General features: G+C 37.3%; 1 protein-coding gene across 5 annotated transcripts in view; it reads right to left on the bottom strand.

The window, feature by feature from the left end:
• The window catches only part of rgs3a (regulator of G protein signaling 3a), a 336,515-nt gene that overhangs the window by 163,226 nt on the left and 151,819 nt on the right, over positions 1 to 21,470 (bottom strand). The window contains exon 1 of one of the 5 annotated variants that reach the window (XM_061927479.2): positions 13,460 to 13,968. The exons of 3 other annotated variants lie outside the window; for them this stretch is intronic. In XM_061927479.2, the coding sequence (XP_061783463.1) occupies positions 13,460 to 13,528 (69 nt within the window). In that variant the 5' untranslated portion in view covers positions 13,529 to 13,968. Of the gene's footprint in view, positions 1 to 6,352; positions 8,595 to 13,459; positions 13,969 to 21,470 lie in introns of those variants that run through there. One more of the 5 variants, XM_061927481.2, reaches the window with a different exon arrangement.

The raw sequence follows: 21,470 nt of genomic DNA, 5'->3' as shown, positions 1-21,470 counted from the left end.
CGCTCCGTAAAAGTGTCCATCTCTTTTTTTTTTTTTCTTCTGTTGTGGCATATGCTGCAGGTGCCTGCTCGTTTTTCGTATGTGGGTAACAACATTTAACTATGTATATATATTTCCGAATTGGTTTAACTGCCACCCGCCTGAATCTATTTAAAATCTAATTTTTTTTTATTTCAACCACCCGACCCGACCCGACCCGCGGATAAAATCTAATTTTTTTTTATTTCATCCGCCCGATCCGCGGATAATCCGCGGACTCCGCGGTTGTGCCCGCAAACCGCGCATCTTTAATACATATATATATATATATATGTATATATATATTCAGATATACATACATATATAAATGCATACATATATATACACACATATATTTATTTTTATATATATATATATATATATATATATATATATATATATTTATTTTTATATATATATATATATATATATATATATATATATATATATATATATATATATATATATATATATATATAATTATTTTATAGTAATTATTTATGTGATTCTTGTATTATTATTGATTAACAAGGACCCTTTTGAAACAGAAAATGTACTTAAACTTGGTAATATGTTTTAAATTCTAATCAATAAGGGACTTTTTATGAAAAAAGTACAAACGGAAAAAATTTTATGAAATAAAGAGAATGTAAAAAATACAAATAAAATAGTATTCAAATTGTTTACATTTACATTCATTTATATACTAAAATGGACATCACTGATTTAATAGGAAATAACTTTTAATATTATTATTATTATTATTATTACATTATTAGTAGTATTATTTGCCTATTTAATACAATACTATTTATAAAAACCATGTAAAAATTTGGCAAAATATAAACATTTGAAAAATAAAGATATTGAAAAACAACAATAAAATGTAATTAAAGATAACTAAAATATATCTAATAAGTTATGAGAGAAATTAAAAATATATATTCAAGTGCGGTTGTTGTATATCTAGTTCATTTAAATTAATTCCCATGTTAATAAAATAATAAAAATGGAAATTGAGAGTGGTACATTATTTATGTGATGTTTTTAGTTACAATAGACTTTACATTGTTACATTGTTAACCCTAAATCAGACGGACACTTTGTTAGAATATTGCACGGATCTATTTTTTCCTCGATCTGATTACGACCTGTGCTTACCAACAAACTCAACAACCCCCCATACACGTCCAAAAACGCGCATCAACCTCCAATCTACCATTAACAACAAAGTGTGAAGCAACCCCACACCAGCGGGTGGCGCTCATCTGCACCTCAAAAAAAAAAGTAGAATCGAACAAAACGGACCAAAAGAAGCATCTTTTTGGTTGTGTTTTTGGGGTTGGGTTGTGAGAAACAAACAAGAGACCCCGTCGCGGGATACTTCTCTTGTTGCCTTATTTGTATTTGACTTTATTGAATGGATTTATATTATTATTTGGTGCAGCCGGGCCACAGCAGGAGGGGAGAGAAAGAGAAAAAAAAAAGGAAGACAGAGGGGGAAATTGCTGAGACAAGAGGGGGGTAAACAGAGAGACAACATCAACAGCAAACACAACAATAACAATAACAACAACAACAAAAACAGAACAACATCAGCAAATAAGATACGTACAAATATGGTGGTAAAAGTGATAGCCAAGAAGCAGTTAGTGAAACAAATAATACAGAAATAACAATGAACATTATTACACTACAAATGGAGCAATACAAATACCAATAGAAATAGCACTATTGATAATGAATTAATAACTAGAGATGTCCGATAATGGCTTTTTTGCCGATATCCGATATTCCAATATTGTCCAACTCTTAATTACTGCTTCCGATATCAACCGATACCGATATATACAGTCGTGGAATTAACACATTATTATGCCTAATTTTGTTGTGATGCCCCGCTGGATGCATTAAACAATGTAACAAGGTTTTCCAAAATAAATCAACTCAAGTTATGGGAAAAAAATGCCAACATGGCACTGCCATATTTATAATTGAAGTAAAAAAATGCATTATTTTTTTTAACATGCCTCAAAACAACAGCTTGGAATTTGGGACATGCGCTCCCTGAGAGAGCATGAGGAAGTTGAGGTGGGCGGGGTTTGGGGGGGCGGGGTTGAGGTGGGGGGGAGGGTAGCGGGGGGGGGTATAGTGTAGCATCCCGGAAGAGTTAGTGCTGCAAGGGGTTCTGGGTATTTGTTCTGTTGTGTTTATGTTGGGTTATGGTGCGGATGTTCTCCCGAAATGTGTCTGTCATTCTTGTTTGGTGTGGGTTCACAGTGTGGCGCATTATTAGTAAGAGTGTTAAAGTTTTTTATACCGCCACCGTCAGTGTAACCTGTGTGGTTGTTGACCAAGTATGCCTTGCTGTTACTTAAGTGAGCAAGTATAAGCCCTTTGCATTGTGTGGCTCGGCCGGTACGCTGGTTAAAGTGGGTGCTAAATGCTGTAACATTACTGCACGAAAAATCGGGAGGGTCGACAAGTATGACGCTGTCATGCGCCATTCATATAAAACTCGCGGGCCGCACTAACATTAAATTTTCATATTAAGGTGGGGTCCGCGTGTCTGAGACCCTTGGTTTATACATAGCACAAAGCAAAAAAAAAAACTTTGTATGCAGTGTTATTTCATTTTAAATTTCAAAAGATTTTTGTGGCTCCCATTGTTTTCTTTAATTTGTGAAACTGGTCAAAATGGCTCTTTGAGTGGTAAAGGTTGCCGACCCCTGCCCTAGAGCAACAACGTTAATATATGTTTGATGAAACGTGATTATATGCATGAGTGCATGTATGTATATGTACATGTATATGTATGTTTGTACAGTGAATGCACATGTACAGTTGTCTAAGAGCTTATAAGTCACATCATTGCTGTGTTTGTGTGTGACAATTGACACGACTATCGATCGAAGACACGGACAAAATAATAAGAGCATTACAGCGGGAAAGTGGTCAAAATCATTAGTTGTGTATCAGCAGACAACAAACACACCCTAACCCCTACTCAAATAAGGGAATAATCCCCCATAATTCCCCTGGTGAGGCCACCAGAAAGTCAATTACACCCAAGTGTGCTTCCTGTCCCCCCCTTTCCCTCCGTTCACTTTAACATGCTTTAGAGTCTTTTAATACCTATATCCCCTTCTCTCTGGCAGTGCGCAGGGCTAATCCATGTCACTTGCAGCTGGGGGGAAAAAAAACAAAAAAAACTGCCCAAACGGCATGTAAACAGCTATGGGGGACAAACAGTTGTTTACCACAAAAAGAGGCAAGACAAGAGTGGTATTGTTGCAAGATGTGGTAGAAAAAACACATGATCAAACTCCTCAACTGTCATATACACTAACCCAGTGTTTTTTAACCACTGTGCCACGGCACACTAGTGCAGTGTTTTTCAACCTTTTTTGAGCCAAGGCACATTTTTTTCATTGAAAAAATGCGGAGGCACACCACCAGCAGAAATCATTAAAAAACGAAACTCAGTTGACAGTAAAAAGTCATTGTCGCAATTGTTGGATATGACTTTAAAGCATAACCAAGCATGCATCAATATAGCTCTTGTCTCAAAGTAGGTGTACTGTCACCACCTGTCACATCACACCCTGATTTATTTTGAGTTTTTTGCTGTTTTCCTGTGTGTAGTGTTTTAGTTCTTGTCTTGCGCTCCTATTTTGGTGGCTTTTTCTCTTTTTTTTGGCATTTTCCTGTAGCAGTTTCATTTCTTCCTTTGAACGATATTTCCCGCACCTGCTTTGTTTTAGAAATCAAGACTATTTCAGTTGTTTTTTTCCTTCTTTGTGGGGACATTGTTGATTGTCATGTCATGTACGGATGTACTTTGTGGACGCTGTCTGCTCCACACGCTGTAAGTCTTTGCTGTCGTCCAGCATTTTGTGTTTTGTTTACTTTGCAGCTAGTTCAGTTTTAGTTTCGTTCTGCATAGCTTTCCCTAAGCTTCAATGCCTTTCCTTAGGGGCACTCACTTTGTGTTTATTTTTGGTTTAAGCATTAGACACCTTTTTACCTGCACACTGCCTCCCGCTGTCATCTGCATGTTGTGATCACGACAAACCATCGTCGTCTCACACCTGCGCTGTACAGACACTCAACAACGGCACATTAATTGGGAATTATAATTACTGGTGTGCAAAAAAATATTTTTTTACCCAATTAGGTGAAATTACATAATCTCCCACGGCACACCAGACTGTATTTCATGGCACACAGTGGTTGAAAAAGACTGCACTAGTGTATAATAATAGTTTGGGTTAAAAATATTTTTTGCAAACCAGTAATTATAGTCTGCAAATAATGTGCCGTTGTTGAGTGTCTGTACTGTCTAGAGCACAGCAGAGAAACCGTGTTATAATCTCCCATATCAGTAGGGGGCGACCGGTAGCTAATTGCTTTGTAGATGTCAGTAACAGCGGGAGGCAGGGTGCAGGTACAAAGGTGTCTAATGCTTAAACCAAAAATAAACAAAAGGTGAATGCCCCTAAGAAAAGGCATTGAAGCTTAGGGAAGGCTATGTCATACTTGCCAACCCTTCCGGATTTTCCGGGAGACTCCTGAAATTCAGCGTCTCTCCCGAAAACCTCCCGGGACAAATTATCTCCCGAAAATCTCCCGAAATTCAGGCGGACTCAGGTCCGCATTTCCCACAATATAAACGGTGTGCCTGCCCAATGACGTTATAACTGTAGAATGATGGAGGGCAAGTTCTTGGTTCCTTATGTGGGTTTATTGTTAGGCAGTTTCATTAACGTCCTCCCAGCGCGGTAACAACACACAACAACAGCAGTCACATTTTGGTCTGCCGTAAACAGCAATGTTGTGACACTCTTAAACAGGACAATACTGCCATCTAGTGCATTTGATGAAAGCACTTTTGTGCGTGCCACACAGCAATGCATCATCAGAGAGGGTGTTCAGCATGGTTAGAAAAATAGTGACAGAGAATAGAACAAGGATGGACAACTCAACCCTTAACTCAACAAGTATATGTGTAAATAAATGAACACTGAAATTCAAGTATTTATTTTATATATATATATATATATATATACACAATAAAATAAATATATATTTATAGCTAGAATTCACTGAAAGTCAAGTATTTCTTATTTAAATAAATATAAATTATATACTGTATATATCAATGTATGTATATATATATATATATATATATATATATATATATATATATATATATATATATATATATATATATATTTATATATATATATATATATATATATATATGAAATACTTGACTTGGTGAATTCTAGCTGTAAATATACTCCTCCCCTCTTAGCCACGCCCCCAACCACGCCCCTCCCCCACCTCCCGAAATCGGAGGTCTCAAGATTGGCAAGTATGGGCTATGTAGAACGAAACTAAAACTGAACTGGCTACAAAAACAGAATGCTGGACGACAGCAAAGACTTACTGTGGAGCAAAGGCGGCGTCCACAAGGTACATGACATGACAATCAACAATGTCCACACAAAGAAGGATAAAAACAACTGACATATCCTTGATTGCTAAAACAAAGTAGATGCGGTAATATCGCTCAAAGGAAGACATGAAACTGCTACAGGAAAATACCAAAAAATAGAAGCGCAAGACAAGAACTAAAACACTACACACAGGAAAAACAGCAAAAAACTCAAAATAAGTCACGGCGTGATGGACAGGTGGTGACAGTACACCTACTTTGAGACAATGCATGGTTGGTTATGGTTTAAAGTCATGTCCAACAATTTTCACGACGACTTTTTACTGTCAACTGAGTTTCGTTTTTTAATGATTTCTGCTGGGGTTTTTTAACGCAAAAAAATGTGCCTTGGCTCAAAAAAGGTTGAAAAACACTGCACGAACCAACACATTTTACACATAAAATAGGCGAAGTACGTCATGCCTGCGTACAATATCACAACAAATGGCAATCATATGGTTATAGTCAGTACTATCAGAAAACAAAGACTAAAACCAACTACAACCAACTCTGGCAATGCTTAGCAGCCTAATGTACACCCAAATCTAAAGAGAAGACATTCTACCATGGTATGCCTACTGTTTTATTGGTTTGCAAACAATATTTTTTTGGACCAATTAGGTAGAATCGCATCATTTCCCACGGCACACCAAACAATATCTCACGGCGCACTAGTGGTTGCAAAACACTGATATACGTACAGTAACCCAATGAGAGCTTTATTGCTTTTCCCTGCTATCTTTCCATCTGGCCAAACCCCTCCCTGCCTCCCGGCGGCAAAAAAACAACCACCTCATGAGCAACACTTTCCCTAATTTCCAGTCAAACACCAACCTGTCGAGAGGAAGTGGTCCCAAGTTACAGTCCACTAACAGCGCAGATCAGAACACATCCCCCATTAACGTGGCCTACTTCCTCTTCCGTCCAAGTAGGCGCAAGTGAGAGCGTCGCTCGCGTGCGAGGATCGTGTCGGTGTGGGCTCGGCCAACCGAGGGAGAACAGAAAAAGAGGATGGAGGTTGTAACGGAGGCAGGGAGGCGGGTGGAAGGAGTTGTAAGGGTGGGGAGAGAGAGAAGAAGAAGGAGGACTCCCAAGTCTTTCCAGGAGAAGATAACCAGAGGAGACCGCTCAGTGTGTACATTTTTGTATGTGTGTGTGTGTGTGTGTGTGTGTGTGTGTGCGTGTGTGTGTGCGTGTGTGTGTGTGTGTGTGTTCTGGCAATGCTTACTTAATGGGGACATCGCTCTGTTTACACAGTCACCTTTAGGGGACCTCTGACAGGGCCTAATAGAGACCCAAATACTAGAGTCCGTGAACATTGCTCCAAAGTCAGGATTTTTTTGTTGATTTAATGTGCATACAAAAGTAAAGTGACAGGTGCAAAGGCAGCAATATATGATAAAACAAGACAAAAGAAGGACTTGCCTATTCATCCTCGAAAAAACCTGCCATCTGAGTTTACGACTTCCGGTGCTGACGTAAAACAACCTGTGTCCCATATGTGACCATAGGATGAACACATACCCTATGGTACTAAGACTATAGTGGCCCTTAACAGTTAGCTTCTACAGCTGGGTTGCCCAAAGTTCGGCACAGGGTCCATCTGTGGTCCGTGACTCATTTGTCATCGGCCTTAAGCACATTACAAAAAACAAAAAATTTAGATCTCATTTGCACCCCTGGTGGGGAAATCTATCAAAATGAGGGTGGTGCCAAAAAGGAGGGTTTTTTCAAATTGACTGTGTGTCGTTTTTAAAAGTACTCCCCCTCTGGTCAACATATGAAATAACAAGTGTCTGTAAAAATTTGAAGTGCCTCCTTTGGCCAAAATGTATTAAAAATAAATTAAATAAATATGTATATAGAGACATACTGTAATAAATTGTAAATAATGAAGATTAAAAAAAAAATTACAAAAAAAATACAAATGTAAAAAAATACTAAAAGCTTATCTTTTTTATATTTGCATAGTATGTATATATCATTAATGTTGTAAATACAAATCTTTACATATCTAGAAAGGGTGGTCCTAAAGAGGTGGGCATTTTTCGAAGGTCTCAAGAAGGTAACAAATACAAGAATGTGTGTGTGTGTGTGTGTGTGTGTGTGTGTGTGTGTGTGTGTGTGTGTGTGTGTGTGTGTGTGTGTGTGTGTGTGTGTGTGTGTGTGTGTGTGTGTGTGTGTGTGTTCTGCTTACTGGTCCATAATGACCTGAATCTGATCCATCTAAGTACATAACATAACATGATTTGTGTTTCTGCTGCCAAGTACATTTCCAACTCGGCAATGGTTTTATTTAACTCGTACATGCTTTACATGTTACATTTAAGGGGCACTGTTTTTGGAATGTTGCTTATAATTCACAATCCTTATGAGAGACCGGAACATCAATCAATCAATGTTTACTTATATAGCCCTTAATCACAAATGTCTCTAAGGGCTGCACAAGCCACAACGACATCATTGGCTTAGATCCCACAAGAAAAAACTCAACCCAATGGGAATAACGAAAAACCTTGGAAGAAACTGCAGAATTACAGACTATAAGACACTACTTTTTTCCTACACTTTGAACCCTGCGGCGTATAAACCGGTGCAGCTAATTTGTGGATTTTTCTTTGCCAACGGCCATAATGTGTCGTGTTCAAAAAATTGTTTTCATTAAACACAAGCAGAGACATTGAAAAGGTGTGGTATTGTTTGTACTGTGGCGCCATCTTTTGGACGAGTTTGATTACTGCAGGTGCTGCGGGACGAATGTTTAGTGCTCTAAACCGGATGTACAAGTGCCGATCCGTCTACGAGTCATCCATAGTGTTTGTACTCGTATGGATTCTTCATACAGTACATCAGTCCAAGCAAGTTTGTGAGTTTTACAATATAACTAAAACTAACAACATTATTTATGCAATATTACCACTTTTTTTTTCCTGAAAGAAATTATGTTTTTATCCTGAAATAATAAAACTTTTAACCAAATATGACCTTATTCTTTTGTATTACAACTTTTTTTTGCAGTGTATTCTCACCTTATACGCTTACTATGACTTGTGTTGATTCAATTATGAACTGGTGGGTCACGGACCAATAGAATATTAATTTGAATTTTTTATTTTGAAACAAATATATATACATATATATATATATATATATATATATATATATATATATATATATATATATATATATATTAGAGATGTCCGATAATATCGGCCGATAAATGCGTTAAAATGTATTATCGGAAATTATCGGTATTGTTTTTTTAAATGTATTTTATTTTTATTTTTTATTATTAAATCAACATAAAAAACACAAGATACACTTACAATTAGTGCACCAACCCCAAAAAAAACTCCCTCCCCCATTTACACTCATTCACACAAAAGGGTTGTTTCTTTCTGTTATTAATATTCTGGTTCCTACATTATATATCAATATAGACCAATACAGTCTGCAAGGGGTACAGTTCGTAAGCACACATGATTGTGCGTGCTGCTGGTCCACTAATAGTACTAACCTTTAACAGTTAATTTTACTAATTTTCATTAATTACTAGTTTCTCTGTAACTGTTTTTATATAGTTTTACTTTCTTTTTTATTCAAGAAAATGTTTTTAATTTATTTATCTTATTTTATTTTATTAATTAAAAAAAAAAAAAGTACCTTATTTTCACCATACCTGGTTGTCCAAATTAGGCATAATAATGTGTTAATTCCAGGACTGTATATATCGGTTGATATCGGTATCGGTTGATATCGGTATCGGTAATTAAAGAGTTGGACAATATCGGAATATCGGATATCGGCAAAAAGCCATTATCGGACATCCCTAATATATATATATATATATATATATATATATATATATATATATATATATATATATACTGTATATATGTATATACTGTATATATATATATATTTTTTTTTTTATTTATTTTTTTTTTTTTTAATATTATTAAATTTTGTTCATTTTTTCTGTCAGGAGTCGATACATGAAGTTGAATGAATTAGTTTTTACGCATAATGTATTTCCCCACACAACCCTGGCAGGGAGTAAATATTATTAAAACATTATTATTAAATTTCCTTCTCGGTATATACCGGTAATCGTATTTATTCATTTCTTTAATATTGTGTGTGCACATTGATTTTGGATTATTTGTGTTGTGTTGACATAACGTGAACCATATTAACTAAACTGTTTGTTTTTTGACATTTTAAGTGCAAAAAAAGACACTTGTCACATGCATGCGAGTGACAATGTCCCTTTGTAGAGAAACACTACTGTCAATGTTGTGCAGTATGTAAGCAATATGTTGCATGGTGTAGTTAGTAAATGTGCAGAAGAAAACGTGCTGGTCCCCCATTGTTGTTTTGGTTACTGGACTGGTTAACCCCAATGATGTTGCATCATAGCTTGTGTGTATGACACTTCATGCACCACACACTCACCATCAGTCTCACTTTGCTATTGTTGACAAGGTCAATGCTGATATGTATTGTGCGACTATATATACACACGCTATAATTGCACTGAGTCACAGGTTGCCACCATATATTCTTCACCTGAAAGCGATACTGGCACATAATGGTCTAATGAGGGAAGATATCAAGTCTGCCACGCAAATCAAAATAACCCATACCTTCTATATCAGTCATGAAAGTCAGCAAACGTACGCAAAGCACTACGCAACAGATGTCTCGTATAGAAAAAAGATATCCTGGATCCAAACTGAAATGTCGTACATGCTCACCATTTCACAGAATTTAAAAGGTCAGCTATGAGAATCACTACACTAGGCTGGCCTCTGTTAAGTAAAGTAACAAATACATCCTGCATCCATACCAAAATATAAGATCGTCCACGCATTGTCGCTTCATAAATGAATATATATATTTTTTTTTTTTTTTTTTTTTTTTTTTTTTAGAACGTCTGCTATGTGAATCACTACACTACCAATTGCATATGTCCATATAATTAAAACAAATCCTGGCTCCACACCAAAATGTAGTATTTTTCTTTATTTCTCAACATTTCACAACAGATTATAGGAAGTCAGCTATGTGAAAAACTACACCACTTATTGCATATTTTACACAAAATTAAAGGAACTACTAGTTCATCAACAAAATGTAAGTTATTTTTGATTTCTCAACATATTACAACATATTTTACAAAGTCAGCTATGTGAACCACTACACCACTAATTGCGTATTTCCACAAAATTAAAGGAAATATTCCTCACCAAAATTTTAGTTATGTTTTATCTCTCAACATTTTACCACATATTTTAGAAAGTCAGCTATGTGAACCACTACACCACTAATTGCATATTTCTACAAAATTCTAAACACAAAAATACTGGTCCCACGGCAAAATGCAAGTTATTTTTGATTTGTCAATATATTACAACATATTTTACAAAGTCAGCTATGTGAACCACTACACCACTAATTGCGTATGTCCACAAAATTAAAGGAAATATTGGTTCCTCACTAAAATGCAAGTTATTTTTGATTTCTCAATATAATACCACAGATTTTTAGAAAGTCAGCTATGTGAACCACTACACCACTAATTGCATATTTCCACAAAATTTAAATAAATATTCCTCACTAAAATGTTACTTATGTTTTATCTCTCAACATTTTACCACATAATTTAGAAATCCAGCTATGTGAACCACTACACCACTAATTGCATATTTCCACAAAATTAAAGGAACTACTGGTTCCTCACCAAAATGTAAGTTATTTTTGATTTCTCAACATATTACAACATATTTTACAAAGTCAGCTATGTGAACCACTACACCAATATTTGCATATGTCCACAAAAAAAAAAGAAATCCTGACTCCAAACCAAAATATAACATTTCTTTTTAATTTCTCAACATATTACAACAGATTTTAGAAAGTCAGCTATGCGAACCACTACAACACTAATTGCATATTTCCACAAAATTAAAAGAAATACTGGTTCCTCACCAAAATGTAAGTTATTTTAGATTTCTCAACATATTACAACATATTTTACAAAGTCAGCTATGTGAACCACTACACCATTATTTGCATATTTCCGCAAAAAAATTAAGAAATCCTGACTCCAAACCAAAATGTAACAATCATTTTTAATTTCTCAACATATTACAACAGATTTTAGAAAGTCAGCTTTGTGAACCACTACACCACTAATTGCATATTTCCACAAAATTAAAGGAAATACTGGTTCCTCACCAAAATGTAAGTTATTTTAGATTTCTCAACACATTACAACATATTTTACAAAGTCAAATATGTGAACCACTACAACAATATTTACATATGTCCACAAAAAATAAAGAAATCCTGACTCCAAACCAAAATATAACATTATTTTTAATTTCTCAACATATTAAAACAGATTTTTAGAAAGTCAGCTATGTGAACCACAATACTACTAATTGTATATGTCTACAAAATAAATAAAAAATCCTGGCTCCACCCAAACATTCAATCGTTTTTGTTGATGGTTTTTTTTTCATCTCTTAACATTTTACCACAGATTTTAAAAAGTCAGCTATGTGAACCATTACACCATTTATTGCATATTTCCACAAAAATAAAGGAAATACTGGTTCCTCACCAAAATTTAAGTTATTTTTGATTTCTCCACAGTTTACAACATATTTTAGAAAGGAGAGACAGTTAGCAGGATTATACAGTGCTATAAAATGTCCACTATGTGAACTACTATACTATTGTATTGTATATGTCCACAAAATTAAAAACAAATCCTTGTCCTACACAAAAAATGTATAGTATTTTGTTTTTTCAATTTCTCAACATTTTACAACATATTTTAGAAAGTCAGCTATGTGAACCATTACACCATTTATTGCATATTTCCACAAAAATAAAGGAAATACTGGTTCCTCACCAAAATTTAAGTTATTTTTGATTCCTCAACATATTACAACATATTTTACAAAGTCAGCTATGTGAACCACTACACCACTAATTGCAAATTTCCACAAAAAATAAAGACATCCTGGCTCCATACCAAAATGTAAGTTATTTTTGATTTCTCAACATTTTAAAACATATTTTAGAAAGGAGAGACAGTCAGCAGGATTAAACAGTACTATAAAATGTCCACTATGTGAACTACTATACTACTAATTGTATCCGTCCACAAAATTAAAAACAAATCCTTGTCCCACACAAAAAATTAGTAATATTTTGTTTTTTTAATTTCTCAACATTTTACAACATATTTTAGAAAGTCAGCTATGTGAACCACTACACCACTAATTGCATATATGCACAACATTATAAACAAACCCTGTCTACACACAAAAATGTAGAAGTTTTTTTTATATGCTCAACATTTCACAACACATTCTACAAAGTCAGCTATGTGAACCACCATACTATGAGTGGCCAATAACAACAAAAAAGGAAAAAGAGACCACCCCAAAGTCTATAGTTTCTTTTTATTCTCCACCCCTTTACAAATGATTTCTAACTTCAGTAATGTGGAATAACTTTTTACAGACTTAAAAAAATAAATGTTGCCATTAAATGCTACATTTTTCCAAAGCAATGTATGCTATATATAAATATAATTCATGCATTCATGCAATTTGACAACAAAACATATGAATGTATTATTGTAAGTTACTTGGCTGTGCTCTGACTAAGCACTTCTGATTTTATTCATGTCTGCCATCAATTATTTATCAAAGAAAAACAGTTACCACGTCACTGAGTAAAAAAGACAATTTCCAGCCCAAAATGAAGTCCGAAAGGAGGAATAAAAAAACAAAGAAGCTGAAGCTCCAACAATCAGTAGCCCCTCTCCAAAAAAGCAGCAGGGGTCCCACAGCCATTATCATCCAAAAGGCATGCACTTTAATTATAACAACATCCTCATTCCAAACCAAAATAGAACATTACCTTAGACACAGGCATCTGGACGCACAGCTTGTTGGAGTGTGTGTGCAAAGAAGACACACATGCAGACATAAAGACACACTCTGATGCGGCACGTGCACACACACACACTTACACACACACACACACACACGGTAGAGCAGCTAATCCGGCGTCTGTGATGTGTGCTTCCCTTGTCTTGTATGGGATGTCGCAGCAGTCGGACGGTGAGAGAGCAGTACAGCAAAAAGGGAGGTATGGAGAGTGGAAAGGGTGAAGGATACAGGAAATTAAAGAAGAGATAGGAGGAGAATGGTGAAGTGTCGTGTAAACATAAAGAGGGTGAAGGTTATGCAAAGATTCAATGGAAGTAACTCTGGCGAGCGCAGCTTCCAAGTGTCCTTCCTCTCCCTTCTCCCGCTCCATCTATCTCTCTCAGCCTCCCTCTCGGCGTGCTATTTTTAGAAGTTACTCGTCACAAATCAAAGCCGTGAATCAAAACCACACCGAAGACACACACACACACACACACACACACACACACACACAGATATTATTCTCTTTCTTGTGTGTGCGCCCAACCCCAGGAGGTTTGTTCCATCAGACCTTATCTAATCGCATCATGTGCTTGTACAGTATGTGTCGGCCTATTTTAAATATAGTCACTTCTTTGTCACCCTCCGCCTCTGACTGAAGGCACGTCTAGTAATCATTGGGCTGGGGGAAAAAAGTGGAACATCAACTTGAAACTTTGCACCGTATTGTTAATTAGTGGCCAAAAGTGTCTCTCGACGGAAGCATTTTCCCCGTAGACCATTGTTTCTCAAATTTTTTTCACCAATACCACCTTGGAAACAATGTGGCTCTCCAAGTACCACCATTATGACCAACATTCAAACACAGTAGCATAGTAGGCCTAAGTATTCATTAAAAACAAGGCAGAGGTTTTATTTAACAAATATCCATCCATCCATCCAGCCATCCATTTTCTACCGCTTGTCCCTTTTGGGGTCGCTGGAGCCTATCTCAGAAAAGATTTGGCTCTCCAAGTACCACCATTATGACCAACATTGAAACACAGTGGCGTAGTAGGCCTAAGTATTCATTAAAAACAAGACAGAGGTTTAATTTAACAAATATCCGTCCATCCATTTCTACCGCCTGTCCCTTTCGGGGTCGCTGGAGCCTATCTCAGAAAAGATTTGGCTCTCCAAGTACCACCATTATGACCAACATTAAAACACAGTAGCGTAGTAGGCCTAAGTTTTCATTAAAAACAAGGCAGAGGTTTCATTTAACAAAATATCCATCCATCCATCCAGCCATCCATTTTCTACCGCTTGTCCCTTTTGGGGTCGCTGGAGCCAATCTCAGAAAAGATTTGGCTCTCCAAGTACCACCATTATGACCAACATTAAAACACAGTAGCATAGTAGGCTTAAGTATTCATTAAAAACAAGGCCGAGGTTTTATTGAACAAATATCCATCCATCCATCCATTTTCTACCGCTTGTCCCTTTCGGGGTTGCGAGGGGTCGCTTGAGCCTATCTCAGAAAAGATTTGGCTCTCCAAGTACCACCATTATGACAAACATTAAAGCACAGTAGCGTAGTAGGCCTAAGTATTCATTAAAAACAAGGCCGCTGTTTTATTTAACAAATATCCATCCATCCACTTGTCCCTTTTGGACAAGCGGTCTATGATTGAAGTAAAGTCTGAATGTCATTAAAACAGTTAGCTCCATCTTTTGACACTTCTTCCACTCCCGTCCTTGCACGCTACACCGCTACAACAAAGATGACGGGGAGAAGACGCTGTTGAAGGTGAGCCACGTAAATAAGACCCGCCCACAAAACAGCGCATCCTGAAGCGACTGTCAAAAAGCGACTTGAAGATGATCTGTAAAACATCATCTATGCAACATTTTGACCAAAGAACCACCATTACATGTTATGTAGGCCACAAGGAAGTGTTTTGAATTTAGAAAAAAATTATAATATGACCCTTTTATTGTGCCTTATAATCCGGTGCCCCTTTTGTATGAAAACAGACCTGAATAAACCCGCTCATCGGCAGTGCGCCTTTTAATCCGTTTCACCCTATGGTCCAAAAAATAAGGTAAGTGCAAATGAAAATACAGCATACACCACTTAAGTCATATTTCTTTTATAACTTCAGCTCCAGATTGGATTAGATCAGTCTGTTTGATAATGTTTTTGTGAAAAAGTGTATTATAACTGAGTGCCGCTGTGGCCCATACTGCACACAGCTGGGAAACTGATATTTATGGTTAAGAAACACTGACATCAAGTAATGCAAAGATGCTTGTCAAAGATCCTCTATATGCCAGGAGCCCGCTGCTGTTTTCAAGGACCTACTACAAACACCACACAAAGATCCTGTATAAGACAGGAGCGCTCTGCTGTTGAAGCAGTTCATGTATGTAACTTGACTAGAGATGTCCGATCAGTGTTTCCCACACATTCATTTATTTGTGGCGGCCCGCCACGAAAGAATTACGTCCGCCACAAATGGATTGTTCGGCTTTTGACTCGCTCGACCGCTCATAAAAGCAATGGGACTGTCTGTGAATGTTGCTTGTAGTTACAACTCCGGTGCAGTAGGTGGCGGTAGCCTACTATGCATTGTAACTCGCGCCAATAGCACTTCATTCACCTGGTGGGCCAGAAGAAGAAGAAGAAGAGGGACGGACGGACGGACGGACGGGATCAAAATACGAGGGTAATATAGGTTATAGCTGCATCGCTCGCGGCTCGTCATATATTTAACGTTAATCCGTGATTTCACCGAGTGTTTCACTGACGGTGAGCAGCCTGACGCTGCTTCATTATCACCGCTGCTGTTTGACTCGGGGCAGACGCACGTAGTAACAGTCACGTGTTTTCATACCGACGAGCTAACGTGTCCAGGTTATAACCCTAGCTGTTGTCAATAAACACACATGGGCTGAAGCTAAATTGTCCACTGTCCACTGCAGCATGTGAATGCAATGAAAAGAATAAAATCTGAGCCAAGCAGCTGTTAAAATGTTGTCCAGGTTAATGTTTTGGCCATTAAAGGCCCTTCATTTCAAGATTTCAACTGTGATCGGGCTTTAAACAGGTGGCTGACCTGTTCAGATGGGTGTAACTGCTACTGGTCAAATAATGTGAAATAGCATTTAATTTTACATGTATGCAATGCCATTTAAATGTAATTATAGATAATAATAATAATAATAAATACTGTGTAGTGTTGTAAATAGTCAACGGGAAGAATTTTAGTAAGATATAAGCCATGAGCACTACACAGCCAGAAGTAAAAATATTGGGGCAAGTAGATTTGAGAAGTCGGGCAAGTAGAAAAAAACCTTAACGTTGAACCCTGCATGTGTTGAGCTGCTGCCGCTTAAGGTTAGACGGCACTGTACATAGAGCGGTTCTGCTCGTTAGTAATAAATTCTAATGTTGGATGTTCACTCCTTCACACAGATGAGTATAGAAAAATATTTTCAACGGCCGAAAAGGGCTCGACTTGGAGAGGAGGTAGGCCTACAGTCCGGACCACATGTGCGACCTGTTCAGCAGCAGCAGGAGGAGGAGGAGGAGGTTGACTGACTGTGGCAGGACACCTCTGCCTGTGTTTCACTTCATGTTGCTGGTAAATAATATGGTTGTAGTAGTAGGCTAAAGTTAAATTATTTAGTATTCACTAATTAAAGGGGCAGAGCTTTAAGAGACATTTTAGCTTTTATATTTTATAAGATATATTTTTTGTAAGAACCACAATTAATAAATATATTTCAGGGAATCACTAATTGTTCAAATCTGTATATAAATATGTACATAAAATGTTGTAATTATATTCCAACTCCGCGTTCTTCTTGGTCATCGCCGCTGCCGCCGCCACCCCCCGACCACACCACCACAAATAGATGCCTGTCCTGTGGGAAACACTGCCGATAATGGCTTTTTTGCCGATATCCGATATTCCGATATTGTCCAACTCTTAATTACCGATTCCGATATCAACAGATACCGATACAGTCGTGGAATTAACACATTATTATGCCTAATTTTGTTGTGATGCCCCGCTGGATGCATTAAACAATGTAACAAGGTTTTCCAAAATAAATCAACTCAAGTTATGGAAAAAAAATGCCAACATGGCACTGCCATATTTATCATTGAAGTCACAAAGTGCATTATTTTTTTTAACATGCCTCAAAACAGCAGCTTGGAATTTGGGACATGCTCTCCGTGAGAGAGCATGAGGAGGTTGAGGTGGGGGGTAGTAAGGTTGAGGTGGGGAGTGGGGGTGTAGGGGTAGGGGGTAGTGGCGGGGTGTAGGGGGGAAGAGTTAGTGCTGCAAGGGGTTCTGGGTATTTGTTCTGTTGTGTTTATGTTGTGTTACGGTGCGGATGTTCTCCCGAAATGTGTTTATCATTCTTGTTTGGTGTGAGTTCACAGTGTGGCGCATATTTGTAACAGTGTTAAAGTTGTTTATACGGCCACCCTCAGTGTGACCTGTATGGCTGTTGAGCAAGTAGGCCTTGCAATCACTTTTGTGTGTGAAAAGCCGTAGATATTATGTGACTGGGCCTGCACGCAAAGGCAGTGCCTTTAAGGTTTATTGACGCTCTGTACTTCTCCTTATGTCCGTGTACACAGCGGCGTTTTAAAAAGTTATACATTTTTCTTTTTGAAACCCATCCATTCATCCATTTTTTTACCGCTTGTCCCTTTTGGGGTCGCTGGAGCGATAATTTTGAAACCGATACCGATAATTTCCGATATTACATTTTACATCTCTAAACTTGATATTTAAAAAAAATTGTTCATCATACTTTGGCATGACTGGCACCCATAATGGCATCCAAAAATAAAAAGCCAAAGAAAAAGCAGTCAACAAGTTGAAGTCTCATATTCCAACTGTCGTCACAGCTCCACTGCATGCTGAGCACACTGCAGCCTCATTTCTTTTTTTCATCAAGCCTGTAATTAAAGTTGCAAGTGAACGCACGGCGTTCCGCCCTCTTCGGGGGCCGAGCGGGCACGGCTCCGGTCCGCACCCACTCTGCTCGGTTACACAACACGGTTATGAATAGTTAAAAGTTGAGCTAAAATAAAGCTAAACACCGGCCCACCGAAGGGAAGGCATTAATGTTTAAAGAGGGACAAGGGAATTAATCCACTGCAGGCTGCAGTAGTGAGTAACATAACATCTCCGTGCTGCACCGTATGTGTGTGTGTGTGTGTGTGTGTGCGCGTGTGTGTGTGTGTGTGTGCATTTAGGAAAAAGCTAAACAGGAAGAGAGAGTATTGTAAGTGGGCCAAATGACCAGGGAGAAGATGTCTGAGGAGATACTGTATCTGCTTCAAGCGACGGGCCAAAGAGAAACAAAACACTCAGGAGAGAATTTGGTGACTGGAAAATGAGTTTTGAGCTTATGCAACCATCGACATTTACAGATTTACAGTAGTTTGTTCACACACTGTACAGTAGTAGTGGTGAGAAATGTGATGGGAGTCCAATGAGACTTCAGCTCAGTGAGTGTCTAAAACAGTGGTTCTTAACCTGGGTTCGATGGAACTCTAGGGGTTCGATGAGTCGGGCTCAGGGGTTCAAGACACACCCGACTCATCGTGTGAATAAAAACTTCTCCCTATCGGCGTATTAAGGATACGGCAACAGCAGAAGTCAGACTGATTTGCAGGTGTGTAGTTTGTTGTGAGTTTATGCACTGTGTTGGTTTTGTTCTTTGAACAAAGTGATGTTCATGCACGGTTCATTTTGTGCACCAGTAATAAAACATGGTAACACTTTAGTATGGGGAACATATTCACCATTAATTAGTTGCTTATTAACATGCAAATTAGTAACATATTGGCTCTTAACTCATACTTGCCAACCTTGAGACCTCCGATTTCGGGAGGTGGGGGGCGGGCTCGGGGGGGCGTGGTTAAGAGGGGAGGAGTATATTTACAGCTAGAATTCACCAAGTCAAGTATTTCATATATATATATATAAGAAATACTTGACGAAATACTAAGTCAAGTATTTCATATATATATATATATATATATATATATATATATATATATATATATATATATATATATATATATATATATATATATATATATATATATAAGAAATACTTGACTTTCAGTGAATTCTAGCTATAAATATATATTTATTTTATTATATATGTATATATATATGTTACGTCTGCGGGGACGCATAGCTGTGCTGGTGTGTTCCTTCCAATATAGACGACAAGCAGGTGCGGCGTGCAGGTAAGATGTAAGTATATTTAATTATTTTTAAGACAGGATCAAAATACAAACTGAGGATTCTAGCAAGCATGGAGCTAAAAACAAAACACAAAATGTCACCAAGGGTGAAAAAACAAGGAATGCTAGTGCGTACAAACTTACTACAGCTAGGAGAAAAAACAGGAGAACGTAAATGTTGCCAATTGCAAACATTGACCCAGCACTTACTGCTGGGTGACAGGAAACTATAAAGGGGAGTGATTAGCCAAAACACCTGGTGGGAACACTAATTGCAAAACTAAGACAGGTGAGGAGAATCAGTGCCCATGGAAACCAACAGTAAACAGGGAAAGAGTGTGCACCCAGGAAACAGACTAAAACAGAAACATAACATAAATCATGCCATGATCCGGGTAACGTATCATGACATAAATATATATATATATATAAGAAATACTTGACGAAATACTAAGTCAAGTATTTCAAATATATATATATATATATATAAGAAATATAAGAAATATTTTACTTTCAGTGAATTCTAGCTATAAATGTATATTTATTTTATTATAGATATATAGATATATATATATATATATATATATATATATATATATATATATATATATATATATATATATATATATATATATATATATATATATATATATAAATAAGAGAAATACTTGAATTTCAGTGTTCATTTATGTACACATATACACACACATAACACTCATCTACTCATTGTTGAGTTAAGGGTTGAATTGTCCATCCTTGTTCTATTCTCTGTCACTATTTTTCTAACCATGCTGAACACCCTCTCTGATGATGCATTGCTGTGTGGCACGCACAAAAGTGCTTTCATCAAATGCACTAGATGGCAGTATTGTCCTGTTTAAGAGTGTCACAACGTTGCTGTTTACGGCAGACGAACTGCTTTACGGTGGACAAAAACGTGACTTCTGTTGTTGTGTGTTGTTGCCGCGCTGGGAGGACGTTAATGAAACTGCCTAACAATAAACCCACATAAAAAACCAATAACTCGCCCTCCATCATTCTACAGTTATAACGTGATTGGGCAGGTACGCTGTCTATATTGTGGGTTAGCGGACTCAGGTCCGCATGGACCTGAGTCCGCCTGAATTTCGGGAGATTTTCGGGAGAAAATTTGTCCCGGGAGGTTTTCGGGAGAGGCGCTGAATTTCGGGAGTCTCCCGGAAAATCCGGGAGGGTTGGCAAGTATGTCTTAACTAGTCATTACTAAGTACTTATTAATGCATTATTCGGCATGGCCTTATTATAACCCTAACCCTCTAACCCTGGCCCTAACCCTCTAACCCTAACCCTAACCAAATAACTCTAAATTAAGTCTTTGTTACTTAGAATATGTTCCCCATACTAAAGTGTTACCAAAAACATATAACTTTGTCTTGAATTTGAAAAAAAAAACATTTTATTTTTCACTAAAGGAGGGTTTGGTGAATGCGCATATGAAACTGGTGGGGTTCGGTACCTCCAACAAGGTTTAGAACCACTGGTCTAAAAGCAGGGGTGTCCAAAGTGCGGCTATTTTAAAAAAATTATTATAAATAACCCTAAGCGTATTCCAGGGGTGTCAAACTTGTGTTTATTATTATGGCTGACCTCAGAGGGCCATATGTAACAGTGAACATATATGAGCAGTGTTGGGACTAACGCGTTACAAAGTAACGCGTTACTGTAACGCCGTTAGTTTCGGCGGTAACTAGTAATCTAA

This window comes from Nerophis lumbriciformis, linkage group LG32 (assembly GCF_033978685.3).
Source record: "Nerophis lumbriciformis linkage group LG32, RoL_Nlum_v2.1, whole genome shotgun sequence".
Taxonomy (NCBI): domain Eukaryota; kingdom Metazoa; phylum Chordata; class Actinopteri; order Syngnathiformes; family Syngnathidae; genus Nerophis; species Nerophis lumbriciformis.
Note: the sequence above shows the minus strand (reverse complement) of the source record. Positions and strands in the feature narration are given on the sequence as shown.